This window comes from Triturus cristatus, chromosome 3_2, assembly GCF_964204655.1.
Source record: "Triturus cristatus chromosome 3_2, aTriCri1.1, whole genome shotgun sequence".
Taxonomy (NCBI): domain Eukaryota; kingdom Metazoa; phylum Chordata; class Amphibia; order Caudata; family Salamandridae; genus Triturus; species Triturus cristatus.
In genome coordinates this window covers 154991024-155004922 of record NC_140584.1, presented here as the reverse complement: position 1 = coordinate 155004922, position 13899 = coordinate 154991024, and the positions used below count along the sequence as shown (strand labels likewise).

General features: G+C 45.7%; 1 protein-coding gene across 1 annotated transcript in view; it reads right to left on the bottom strand.

Annotated features, from left to right (window-relative positions):
- STT3A (STT3 oligosaccharyltransferase complex catalytic subunit A) overlaps nucleotides 1–13899 on the bottom strand; it is a 145783-nt gene that overhangs the window by 17691 nt on the left and 114193 nt on the right. Inside the window, exon 17 of the mRNA XM_085647394.1 lies at nucleotides 10105–10220. Within this exon, the coding sequence (XP_085503520.1) occupies nucleotides 10105–10220 (116 nt within the window). The remainder of the gene's footprint in view (nucleotides 1–10104; nucleotides 10221–13899) is intronic.

Below are 13899 nucleotides of genomic sequence, written 5' to 3'. Positions count from 1 at the left end.
AAGCTGGAGGAAGAAAACATTTTCTTCGCAAGGTGGTCCGGCTTCTTGGATTCCCTATCAGATGTAGTGGTAGGGAATGCACCCATGGAAGTCGAGGCTTCAGGGGTGGGGTGTTAGGAGAGGAAAATGGGGTCGGCCGGGCCGGGTGGTGGCGTCAGGCAATCATCCTATCCACAGGAGCCCCGGTGTTGGGCTTGGCCCAAGTACCCAAAAGGATGTCCATGAGGGCCTCATTGAACGGCAGCAGGGGCTCAGAAGAGGCCGCTGCCGGTTGAAGCACCTCCATCAGGAGGTTAGTTCTGATTGCCACTGTAGGATGCTCAAGGTTTAAGGCCTCAGCTGCCCTACACAACACCACTACGTATGATGCACCCTGCTCCGTAGCCACGGTAGGGGGAGATAGCATGCCAAGGTCTGGGGAGGTGTCCAGACCACTGGCCTCACCCAACTCCTCTCTTCAGTCCGGTTCTTTTGACTGGTAAGCCAGAGGGTCCACAGACTCCTCCCAGTCCTCCTCATCCTCCTCTGGTAGCCACTCAGGGTGATAGGGAACACCAGGAGAGAACAGTGGTAGAAAAGTACCGGTCGGCGCAGGTCCAGATGTTGGTCGATGCCGGTCCGGCTTCGTGTCCACATCGAGGGGGAGGCTAGGGTCAATGTCGGCTGGGGACACAACCAGCATCGGAAGGGGCAGAGGTGTCGCCGCTGGATTTAGTGCCGGAGGAGATATCACGAGGTCGACCGGCGCCGATCCGGATCCAGGCCTGGATACCTGGGGGCCCTGTGGCACCAGGGCCGGAGCTGCAGGTATCGAAGGCCTAGAGTCACCAGCTGAGTCTGCTGGGCCCGAAGATGCACTGGCAGAGTCAGGCTGCCCAAAGATCGAGTGGAGGGCTTTGTAAAAACTACGAAGTTGAGCAGGAGTCGCCCAAGCTCCCGGAAAGGGAGTGAGGCTCGGGAATCGACTCAACAGGCTCTGCGGGGAGAACCGGACAACTACCTTCAGCAACCTGCGTTGCGATGGCCGACGGATGGGGAGAACGCATAGACTGACGATGCTTCTTTACCCTTTTCGTGCTTTGACTTACCTGAAGACAAAGACTTAGAGGATGAGTGGTGGTGATGGCTCCGTGACCCGTTCCGAAAACCCCCTTCTCGACCGGGACCTCTAGCGGCGCAGAGCGGACTGCCAGGCCTCGAGAAGCTTTTGGGACCGCTCCCGCAAAGACTTTGGGTTCATGGCCTGGCAGTTGGAGCACGACTTTGGGTTGTGGTCGCGCTCCAAACACCAAAGGCTCAAGAGGTGCGGGTCCAGAACTGAAATCAATTTGCGACAGGAGTCGCAAGCCTTGAAGTCGGTTCGAGGACGGGACATCCCTACGTGTACCAGGAGTCAAACGACTCGAAAAGATGTCAACAAAAAGTCACAAAAAGAGAGTCAAAAAGTGACCCGAGGTACCGCTCTCTCCAGATCTGCGCTGGCTGGCGCGGAAAAAGAAAGCACTTACGTCAGCGTGCAGGGGCAGCGTCTAAGTAGATACCGCGACGTCGTTCCAGCAACCACCATGCCAACAACGAAGGCAGTCTTGGGCAACGCCACCTACCGACACACAGGGGTACTACAATTCTCTGTATCCAGTCTGACGTCTGGGGGTAATTTTAAGGTGAGGAATCCATAACTAATAGTCTCGTTCAAATAGATTTATTAATACATGCTGCTAGAGGGTACTGTAGAGGTACCCCCTGAAACCTACCAGCCCTCTAGTGTGCTGGCTGACTGGTCCAGTCCAGACTGCCTCCAAGGGCTAGTTTCTGACCTCCAGGGGTTTGAGTCCATGCTCTCAGGCGGTCAGGAACAATGTCTGCTGTGGAGGGCGGTGTTTTACACATCCTCCACAAAGGATGGTAAATTGCCATTCCAAGGCAGGGAGCTTCAAAGAACCAACCGCATTTGGTAAGCAAAAATCTAGCTTCCCTCAGATGTAAGGGGATGCAAACCCCCTAACCAGGGCCCGTTTGGCACAGGGCAGGTGGGAAAATTAGTCAGAGAGGCATGTCTACCCTCAGGCTAGTTCCACCCCTAAAGCGGGCTACCTGATGTGAATACAAAGTCTGAAAGTCTTTCATCTTGGTGATGGCAGATTTAGGAACTCTGGAACAGGGTTATGCCCACTTCCCATTCAAAGTGGTCATACAGGGAGCGTAGTGACCCCAAGGGTAAGTAACCTATTGGCAGTAACCCTACACTCCCCTAAAGTATTTAGGGGACCCCCTGGAACCAGGAAAACAGATTCCTGTGACCTAAGAAGGAGGACACCAAAGAGTTGTGTGATGCATGCACTCGGTAGAAACAGCTGCCTTGGCGCCAACCCTGCCAGCTGTTCCTGCAAGATTGCACTAAAGTGGTCTTGTCCTGTATCTTCTCTGCCTCCAAAAGCCTGGGAGGGCTGCCTGCCTTCAACAAAGATCCAGGAACTCCCCGGGAGGATTGGAGCTACATCCTTGCATCCTGAAGGCACTCCAAAAGAACTGTGAGGAATCCAGACCACAGCAAACCTGACACAGAAATTAACCACTGCACCCACTCTGTAAAGTGACCGAATGCAGTAAGTTTCTCTCCCATAGGACAACATTGGGCACCGGACACTGAAAAGCACCTCTGCACCCGGCCGCCCCAATGCTGCCTTAAATGACCGGATGGTGCTTCCTTGGACCTTGACCTATACTTACCGTAAGTCCAGGAGATTGGTCCCGTAAGTTGCTGTGAAGTACCTGTAAGCAGTGTATGTCTTTCCAACACAGGATAACATTACCGCTTCAGAAATTGCAGTGTCTATTTTTAAGAACTTTAAAAATGTATAACTCGAAAAGTACTTACCTGATTCCTATGATCTTGGTATCTAAATTCATATAAAAGTACATGTTATTTTTATAAATTGGTGTCGAATTTCTATATTGAGTGTGGCCTCACTTACTGCTTTTGTGTGTGCAATAAATGCTTAGCACTACACTCTTATATGCCTAACTGCTCACCCTCACTACCAAAAAAGAGAGCATTTGGGGTGTCATTTGTGCCTCTGCAATTCCTTTGGGGTTTGCCTGCACTCTTTACACAGTAAACCTTTTTTTGGTCCACAATATAAGGAGCCTGTGAAAATGTATATTTAAAAAGTACTTAACTGATAATGAAATTCTGGGTATCAATTTTGTTTTAAAACAGGAGTTATTTTACTAAATTGGTCACCAATTTATTCCAGAGTGTGTGTCTCATGTACTGACTCTCCGAGTGCAACAAATGGTTAACATTACTGCTCGTACCCACTACCACAAAAGAGCATTTAGGGTTCTCATTTTTGTCTTACTAAACCAATAAGGGTTGCCTGGACTCTTCACACAGTGTGCCTCATTTTGGTCCACTATATAAAGAGCCAGCTTTCTACATTTAGGATCAGCTCTGCCTCGTTCAATAGATGCTTAATTGGTGGAAATTGACAAAGCAGGCCTGGAGAGCTGCTTAATCCTAATGCCATGTAACCATTCAGAGGGAAAAATATGGTACATAAAATCAGGACAATTTAGCTTCTGGGCTGTGGTAAAGACCTTCACAGATGGCTAATACATTTTGGTGAACACCTCCGCTACTTCCAGTTGTAATTCTCACTCAAGGTCCTCCAGCAAAAGGCGACGGGGTGTTTGATTTAACGGTGCTGAAAGACTCTTCGATATGGGTCTCACCTGGTAAAATGTATTTGATGGGAGAAAATTTGCCTGTTACAGTGGGCGCAGCTAAGAGTGCAAAAAACCCACACTGCTCTGTCTATTGATATAATTGATGGCAGTGATGACGGCCACATGAATGGCGCTCCCTGATATTACCAGCAAGACAGACTGCTCAGAGCCTTAGCACATTTATGTGTAGATGCTGCTCTGATGTGAAGTAAAGGCCCCACACTCATGTCAGTCGGGTGGGCTCCCAGCAAAGAGGTGTCCGTGACTATGATAGCCTGCCCTTGCAGAGGGCTGAACAGGTGACCCACCTAAAGACTGGAGGAGTCCAATCACAATTGCAGGCCAATGTGGACCTACTGCACCAGAGCCCAGAGACTCACTTGGTGTTGTAGCCACTGCTGTGAGAGGCACCACTGCAGTGTCCTTATCCTCTATATGGCATGTGGCGCCATCTGTGTAAACAAAGCCATAAAGCGGAGTACAAACGAAGCCTGGAGGACCAGGAGATGCACTGGAGTCAGAAATCCAAGAATCATCTCCCAAATATTTACAAGTCTCTGGAGAGGAGGAAAGGTTTACATGAAGGCAGTGTCCAACAACGAACCCTGGACGGTCAGTCACTGTGCTGAAGTCAGGGGAGACTTTTAGACATGGACAGCAAAGCCTAAATAGTACATAACAATCTTCGTGGAGCAAAGATGATCTTGTACCAGTGCCTGTGTTTCTGCCTTCACCAACTATCCATTTAATTATGGAGATACATGGATTCCTGACCGTCTCTATGGAGTTGCCACAAACGATAGAACGTTTGAGAAGACACAAGGTCCGGTTGTTCGCCCAAATGGCAAGACGATGAACCGGTAGTGGTGGGATGGCACTATGAATCTCAGGTAATGTCTGAAAGAATTGCTAGATGTAAGTAACTGTCATACAAGCCTAAAGATGACAACCAATCCCATGTGTTCAGGGTCAATAAGTCACGGCTCAGGCAACACTCAGGTCCAGCTGAATAAACCGGTTTCTATGACAGAGATCAGGATGGTCTCAGACATCTGTCCGTCTTGGTTACCCGATGGTTCCTTTCTAGCGCAACAAAAATATCAAAGACCATTTGGTTCACTCATCTACACAAAGCTCCAATATCTCAAAACCGAGAACTTTAGAAACAGCATGGGCCTTCCCCCATTAAAGGGTCATTTTCTTTGTGGGAAGTGCATTGCTTGCACCTTTTCTTTTGACGCTAAAGTTTTTGAATACACAACAATGTAAACATGTACTTAATTTTGTATCGAACTGCAATTCACGAAATGTAATATATTGTGTCTGGTGCCTGACACTGGCCAAACCTCACAGCCTATAAAAGCTAAGATTTGCCAACACCAAAGCAGAATACGGGGCACTGTACCTAATGCACCATTAGGGACCCATTTCATTGACAAAACATATACAGTTGATGACCTAAAATGGCAGGGGATGGACATGGCAGTGATCCGAGAAAGAGGAGCCGATATCACACACATTCTACAAAAGATGGAATGTAAATGGATAGAAGAGTGTAATTCGATTGACCAAGGACTAAAGTACTCAGAAGAATGGCTTAACTTTTTGACAACTCTTACAAACTGTAATGAATGTGGTTTGAGTCATCATATAGAACTACTGCCAGACCTAGCATAATGCTGCATGTATACAATTCCCCTGATATATGTACTGTGAACATATTGCGCTTACGGCTATCATGTCATTTTGCTCTGTGCTATTATAAATCTCCTTGGTGTAGCTGCATGTATATACCCTTTTTTCCCTTTATATCTAGAGCTAAGAGGGACTTTTTGATTCCCTGTAACGGACTCCTTACCCTGTCATATTTAAGGATCTCAATGATGCGTCTACATGTACATTTCCTTTGATCTCACTCCTATTTAGAGGTAGATGAGACCTTTTTATTTCCAATAACTCCACACCCGACTTGGTTCCCCATTCAGGCTGTTGTGCTAGTCATATTCTCAGAGACGCACAATCGCTCAGGTGGTCTCCCATAGCACTGTCTGGACATTCCGATTAGACGCTCTTCACTCTGCACATCGTTCCATGCTATAACTAGTGAGGGGGAGATGCGCTGCATACTTATGGCATTCACTACTGTAGGTTGACATCAACACTTACCGGATAAGTTTCTATCCAAGACGCACACATCACCCAAAGACACGATCCTGTTCGGATGTGTGCATACACGTTGGAATCGTATATTTGGGCCATTCTCTCCGTCATTTTAGCATAAATGCTCACATCGATTCCTTGTAACTGATCCAGATCTCTTGTCTCCACTGCTCTCCATTCATAGTGTGGTCTACCCTGGCATACTTCTACTTTCTGCAAGATTTACCCTGCCGATTCCCCTCACTGGGGTAAGTCCCAACATTATTTGAACGGATCACATTCTAAGTGATCGTTTTCCAGATTCTAATTTCAGGTCTCTTTTTTCCTAAGCGCCCGGCTGGGACCTATGGGAGTACATTTACCTTTTCTCACTGGGTTTTTGTGCACCCCACCCACTGAATATGCAGAATATTGAGATTCTTCAGGTAGTAGAGGTTTTCCAACTCCTTTTTACTTTTCTCAGGTTTCTCCTAGATCTCTGCTTAGTTGCTCTTCATTATTGTGTTTCATTGTCAGGTCCTAACGAGACCCCTCTCCCTTTAACAGTGGGGTCGAAACGTCATTGACTTGCATAAAAAAACGAACCATTTACAGTTTTTGTAAAATAATAAAACTGTTGAATCATTATTGTTTATTTATAATGGTTGTTTGTTTGTATTTAGAAACCTGCCATATTTTTGTCACTCAAAGGTCTGTTGGTTATCATTTCACTTGGGACAGTGAGCACTCCTTTTATATGGGTTTTCAAAACACAGATATGATTCTGCAGTAACAGTATTTGGTTTCCTGACTGCATTTTTGTATGAGCGTCTCTTATAACCTCCTTTACTAGCATCATTAGTCATTGTGCTTCATTATTATCTAATATGTTTGTATTTTCCACAAGAGCAATGTTTTTTCTGTATAGGCCCTTGAGAAAAGACGAACTCAAAAGGACAGTGGCTGTGTCCACATGAAACCAACACAAAGGACTCTTGTGCCCTCCGGATCCGTGATCCTTGACCGATCTGCACCAGACTGCTCCGGCCTGTGTCCACGTGGCCCAATGATCCAGAAATGGTTCCCCAGCAATCCTGAGTCCAGCATTGGCTGCCCCTCCTGGACTCCACAATGACGCCTGCAGTATAAACCGAAAGGCTACCCATGACCGGCTCCTGTAACAGAAACCAGCCATCAAAAGATACCCCTGCATCCGAGTCCCTGGGCCTTGAGCAGCTTGACTGACTGACTGTGTCCTTTTGACCTACAAAATCCTAACTTACCTGTGCTGGTGTTCATTGAGAAGCCTCTGGTTCGATGCCTGCAGCCAGTTTTCAAATCCAAGTTTCTCCATTCACTTGCATTGGGTGCTCGACCCAGTGTTTGCACCCAGCCGCCCCTGTTCCACTGGTGGTGTATGCTTGGTGCTGCCTTGTAGCCCCCCTGTGCTTGTTGTAACCTTCTAAGCTTCTGCTCTGCAAACGGTCTACTTACCTGCAAGCCGTGTATCTTCAAGCACCCCCAGTCTCCGCTGGGTAACATTGGGCCTGATCTTCAACTCTGACCTCTGCACCTGGCCGCCCATGTGCCACTGGTGGGGCAGTGTTTGTGCTGACCAGAACCTTTCCCTCTGCTGACCCTGCAACCCGAAAACTTGATTTGTAAGTGGCTAACTTACCTGTAAAACCACATTATTGTTTTCCTCGATAGGTTACCATTCCAAAGACTGAAAATTGCAAGAAGTGGCCACTTTTGAAACTGAAAAGAATTTCTATTTAAAAACGTACTAACTTTTTGCGATGATCTTGGTCTTAAAATGAATCTTGAGCAAAGCTTATTTTTATGAAATTGGTGTGGATCTTATTTTTTTTTTGTCATGTGTCATTTATTGGTCTTTGTGTGCACAACAAATGTCTTGCACTAACTGTGTAAGGCCTAAGGCTTCTCGCCCACACTACCACCACGAGAGCACTTTGGGTGTGCATTGAGCCCTGTACACTTCTGGAGGAATCTCTGGACTCTGTGCATGGTATAACCACGTTGTGGTATACCATATACAGAGTCAGCCTCCTACACCGCCTAGCCACACATGACTGGCTTTAGCAACGATATTCTGTGGAGTGAACTTGACCACTTACAGACACACTTTGAAGGCCCCTATTGATGGTGCTTGCCATATACCTGACCTCCACACCTATCTTCACGACTCAACACTCTTTAGGGGTCCTCTTGAGTACGGATCTTTATTATAAGGCCCTCTCTTTATTCACTACCACCTCTATATGCAGACATCGATCTGTATTTACATGGAACTGTTGTCACTCCCAACCATTATGGTGACTCCTTAACTACTTTTATTAGTATTTGTTTTGGACCCCTTCTATAGTGGAGGCCCCACAGTCTGTCCGTGAAATTCACCATAGGAGGATGTACACCCTTGGTATGGCTCTCTTCCCTGATAATGACTGTTCACTCCCTCACACAGGCTTCTGTGCGACGTTAGTCAGGTGAGAAATGTCAGAGTGGCATAAATAGCAAACTGTGTCTGCCTTGACTAGTGAGACTCTCTGCATTTCATTTACACCATTGTGCTATGCGAGCCGCTTTCCACATCCTGCACTGGCTCACTACTTTAGCATTACACTTTGGATACATTCCCACTGCGCCCCTCCCCAAGATGACGGTCCATTCAGGACACAGTTTAGATACAGCGGGCAAATATGCACCCTTTTTTCACTTCATTACCTTCTCTTGTGCAGGAGGACCTGGCCCATCCTGCTTAGGCTGGCATTAACAACTTACAAAAGATAGCAGTGTTTTTGGGACACGGTTTTTGATAGATACCGCGGGCCAAACACACGCCCCACTTTCAATCTGCTTCCGCTTTGACCTCTGTTGTCACCACTTTGTAAGCGGTAAAGGATCATTGTCTCCAACACAGCCACATTTAGTTTAACTCATGACAAGTGAACCTGCTTATTAAAAACCAGATATTTTTAAACCACAGTCACCAATTTCCACACCGTGCACCTCCACACACACTTCATCAGGGCTTCTTATCTTCAGAAGATCTCCTGCAAAGAGACCCCTTGGGGGGTCCACTGGGCATTGCAGCACCAGCCTAACGAGGAGCTACCCTATGGTGAAGCATGACACCCATCTGGGTGTGTGAGGGCTCTTGCTTCTGATCAAACAGATCACCTCGATTTGCTTGATCAGCGTCTACCGACCTACTGATTCGCTCTTTCCTTTCCTCTAGACTGCACGGGAACTGCATACCTCTTGTGAATACATATACAATCGAGGAGCATTTATGCTGGACCTTAACATGCATTCCTAGTTCCGCTTGGCTTCTTGTCAAATAATGTTCCATATGACCCTGTCCCCTCACAATGACTGCTGCCTCTACATGGTTTTGAACTATCTTCAAAATACATACATTATATATATATATATATATATATATATATATATATATATATATTTTAAAGCTGCAAATAACATTACTTTGGGTCACCCAGATCTGGCCAATAGCGTCAGGCAATTTGTCTGTGGACTGATGAGCCCAGAGAAGAGTAGCCAAGACATATTCCAGTAGAGCTTTTTTAAACAAGAGCCAAGGCTCGGTCAATGAAGTAAATTACAGGATTTGATCAAAATGATAGACTTGGGGCACACTTTGGAGAGTAAAGCGTCTGCAGATTCAAACACTACTGTGGTAAAACGAGATGCTTTTTATATCTGGCTCTAGAGGAGTAAGGAAGGTCCCCTTCTGGAGAGTAAGAAAGGACTTTTTTATAAGTCAGGTTAAAGTGTGTCAACAGTCTTTATTAACCATGGTGATGAAGTCTGCATCAGAGCCAAATACCTCCTCCATTTAGGCAAAATTCTGGGCCCCAAGAAGAGACTGTTCTTTAGAGCAAGTTCTGACCATCTCTTGTTTTAGTCACATTATTTCAGTCGAAAATGAGGACACCAGTATCGTAGCACTGAGACCGGCTATGGAGATGGCGCAGGACAGGCAGTGGGGTTGGCATTGCAGTCTGCTGCATCTTTTTAGATTCAGAGTCTGCAGCCTGTGAAGTGTCTGTCTGTATTTATATGCAAAACAAATCAGTGAAAACAGAAAAACGGAATTCTTAATTATAAAAATTCACAGATACAGCAACTTTTTCACCCGATCTGCACACGTGTATGACATTAACTGCGAGATATCATGTAAAAGAACATCCTTACTTTGTATATTCTGACCAGCCAGTGTTCTGTGGTGTATGCTTCCTCTAATACATCAAGCTCGAAGTCTTTGTTTCCAATCTCCGCATTTCTTACTCTGTCATACCCTGGTGGTCTTTCTGCAACAGTTAAAAAATTTAAATAAAACCAAAATTAGCCCAGAAGTTAGACAAAAAGAGAGACATGACAAACTAGAAACATGACAAGTCTCCAGGCACTCAAGAAATCATGGAGTTATTCTGGTAATTAGTATGGTAATCAGTAAACAGTCCTATTTGTCGATTCTTTTAAGAGCTTGTGCGACAGAAAACGTGGCACAAACTTTTAAAAGCAGGAAGATGGACAATGCATACCCCCTACTTATTCTTGGCCTAACGCATCAAACCCATTATGTAGTTCACCAAACAAGCCAAAATAGATCCTGTAAAAGGACAGAGGTCTTAATTGCTGAAAAAGGTTATGACAGGAAAGACTCTTAGGCATTTGAGTAGGATTAATCTGGTAGTATCAGTTATCAAGGGGAGCAACCTGTACTTGATCTTTGTTTGCCCATCTTCTGTAATTATCTCTCAAGAACCGATTACAAAGCACAGATAGGTAAGAGGATAGTGAACACTTAGGATAGATACAAAATCAAGACATGCCCAATTTACAGTACTGCCTATGAGCAGAGTGATGTAAACCCACATCTGCAGAAGAGGAAGAAAGCCTTGGAACTGCAACAATAACAGGGCTTCCCAGAAAATATAAACCTCTGGATTGTTACATTTTGGTCTCTGCATTGAAGCAGCAGGCAAGATTCTCAAGTGTGAATGAAACCCATCTGTGTATTGTACCAATAAGATTTGGCACAATGTATCACATTATGGGCCGATTTCTGGTGGAGGCAGTTCAATGCTTCAATATATTATTTACTTTAATTAATCCAATACAACATACTAGATTAACATACAGAGAAGAAAATGGTCCAAGAAAAGGAGATTGGGGAATTAAACTGTGGGGACCAGAACTGATGCCAGTGTACCACTGCAGAGGAATGTGTGTGTGTTGTTGAGGGGTGGGGGGGGGGGGGGGGGGGGGAGGTGCCGGAAGCACGTTCTGCTACAGAATGAGGTTGAGGAAAGGAAACTGGCAACTCAAACGATTATATGAAAAGGAGAAAACACTTTGGGAAGACATTTAGGATTGGTGCGGAGAACTATCCTGTCCTTGTGTAGCTGAAAGAAAAGGCTCCTTAATGCCTGTAGCTCACCAACTCTCCTCAGTGATGTGACAGCAATGAGGAAAGCTACTTTCCATGAGAGAAACTGTAAAGGGCATTTGTGTAGTGGTTCTAGAGGTGGACCCATCAGCCTTGTGAGGACAATGTTGAGTTTCCAGACTGGGGCAGGAGGAATCCTTGGTGGTATTACACATTTTTAAACCTTCCATAAAGGCCTGGATTACTGGAACTCTGAATAGTGACAGATGTTGCCTATTTTGTAAGTACGGTGCAACCGCTGCAAGGTGCAAACGAATAGAGGTGTAGACCAGTTCTGTTTGTTGTAAATGTAACAAATAACAGATAATGTTTTGTATAGAAGCGTCTAAAGGGTTGATTTTGTGGTTGTTACAATATACCGCAAATCTTTTCCATTTTGCTGCATAGTAAGCTCTGGTGGTAGGCTTTCTTGCTTCTTTCAGAATATTCATACAGTCTGGTGGTACTTTAAGTACCCAAACTCTATGAATTCAGGAGCCAAATCGCTAAATTCAGTTCTTTGGGATTTGGATGTCTGATTTCTTTATGGTTCTGTGTGAGAAGACTGGACTTCAGGCGTGGTTTGTGATGTGGAACTAGTGACCGCTCCAAGAGGGTGGTGCACCATGTTTGACAAGCCCATGTGGGAGACACCAGAATTAGTGTGAGGGACGTTTGCCTGAGCTTCCGAACCACCAATGGAATGAGGGGGGAAGAGGCAGAAAAAGAGTACGCAAATATCCCTGACCAGTTTATTCATAGGACATTGCCCTTTGATTGCGGGTGTGGGTACCTGGAGCCAAACTTTGGCCATTTTGTGTTTTCAGCTGTGGCGAATATGTCCAATTGTGGAAAGCCTATGGAAGTAGGGGAGGAGAACCTGGGGGTGAAGTTCCCACTGATGAATTTGTTGCCTTCTTCTGCTGAGGAGTTCAGCAATTTGATTGTTTACTCCCAAGAGATGTTCTGCAGGAGATAAATGCTGTGATGGATCGCCCAATTGCAAATGACTGAAGCGAGTGTTGACAGATGAGAGAGGCTGTCTCCCCCCTTGCTTCTACACATATAACATTGCTGTCCTGTAGTCCGCACGGACTAGGACAGTTTTGTTTTATAAGATGAGTCTGAAAAGCTTTTAGTGCTAGTAAGACAGCTAAAAGCTTCAGATAGTTGATGAGGAGAGTCTTGTGCTTGGTGCTCCACAAGCCTTGTATTGTGTAATCTTTGAGATGAGCCCCCCCCCCCCCTCCCCCAACCTGTTAGAGATGTGTCTGCTGTGAGTACGATCTGTGGAACAGGGTCTATGAAAGGCCGGCCTGCTGATAAGTTTTGTGGGATCCACCACTGCAGGGAGCAATGTGTTCGGCTGGCTACCAACACTAGATCGGTGATTGATTCCATTGATGTGCTAAGCACTCTTGTAGGAGGCGCATGTGAAGCCCTGCATGGGGTACAATTGCTAGACGCCCCCATTCCCAATAGTTGCATGAACACTCTGGCTGGTAATGGTTGGTTGGGCTGAAACTGTTGAATGGCAGTTTGAATATGGTGTATCCTGGCTACATTGGGAGAGGCTAGAGCTTTGACTGAGTCTAGAGTGGCTCCTAGGTAAGACTGCATCTGCGAGGGGTACAGGTGAGACTTTTGTGCATTGATGGTGAAGCCCAGTCGATGAAGTAGATCTATTGTGATCCGTGTGTGCCGCAGACAGTTTTATTGAGTGCTGGCTTTGATGAGCCAATCGTCTAAGTAGGGGAAGACGTGAATTTGTTGTCTTCTGAGATGAGCAGCGACTACTGCCAGGCATTTGGTAAAAACTCTGGGCGCTGTAGTAACTCCAAATGGAAGCATCTTAAACTGGTAGTGCTTGCCTGCTATCACAAATCCGAGGTATTTAAAATGAGCTGGAGGAATTGGAACATGAAAACATGCGTCCTTTAAGTCTAGAGTAGACAGTAAAGTTTGCTTTTTGTAAAAGTGGGAGTAGTTGAAGTGTTACCATGTGAAAATGCTCTGACAGTATGTAATGATTTAGCTCTCTGATATCCAAAATAGGTCTTAGGGAACCATCCTTTTTGAGGCTGAGAAAGTAGAGAGAGTAAAACCCTGAGCCCTGGTACTGTATTGGAACTGGCTCTATAGCTTCTTTTAGTAAAAGAGACTGGACCTCTTATATCTGCAAGTGTATGTGTTCTGAAGATAACCTGTGAGATGGAGGTAGAATGTTTGGGGGATTGCTGGTAAGCTCCAGAAAATAATCATGTTGGATAATTCCAAGCACCCATTTGTCTGATGTTATGGACTGCCAAATTGAGAGGAATTGTTGAAGTCCTCCTCATACAGGTGTGGCATAATTGGGGGGGAAGGGTGGGCAAGTCACTGCTTGTTGGGGGAAGGAGAGTTACAGGGTGTGTTATCCTTACCCCTACCTTTGAAGTTGTTGCCTCTATAACCTCCTCGGAAAAGACCTCTGGAGGGAGAGGACTGGTTGTTACCTTTGTAAGCTGAGGTATTTTGATTTGGGGGTGTGGATTTTGACCCACCTCTGTACGAGGAGT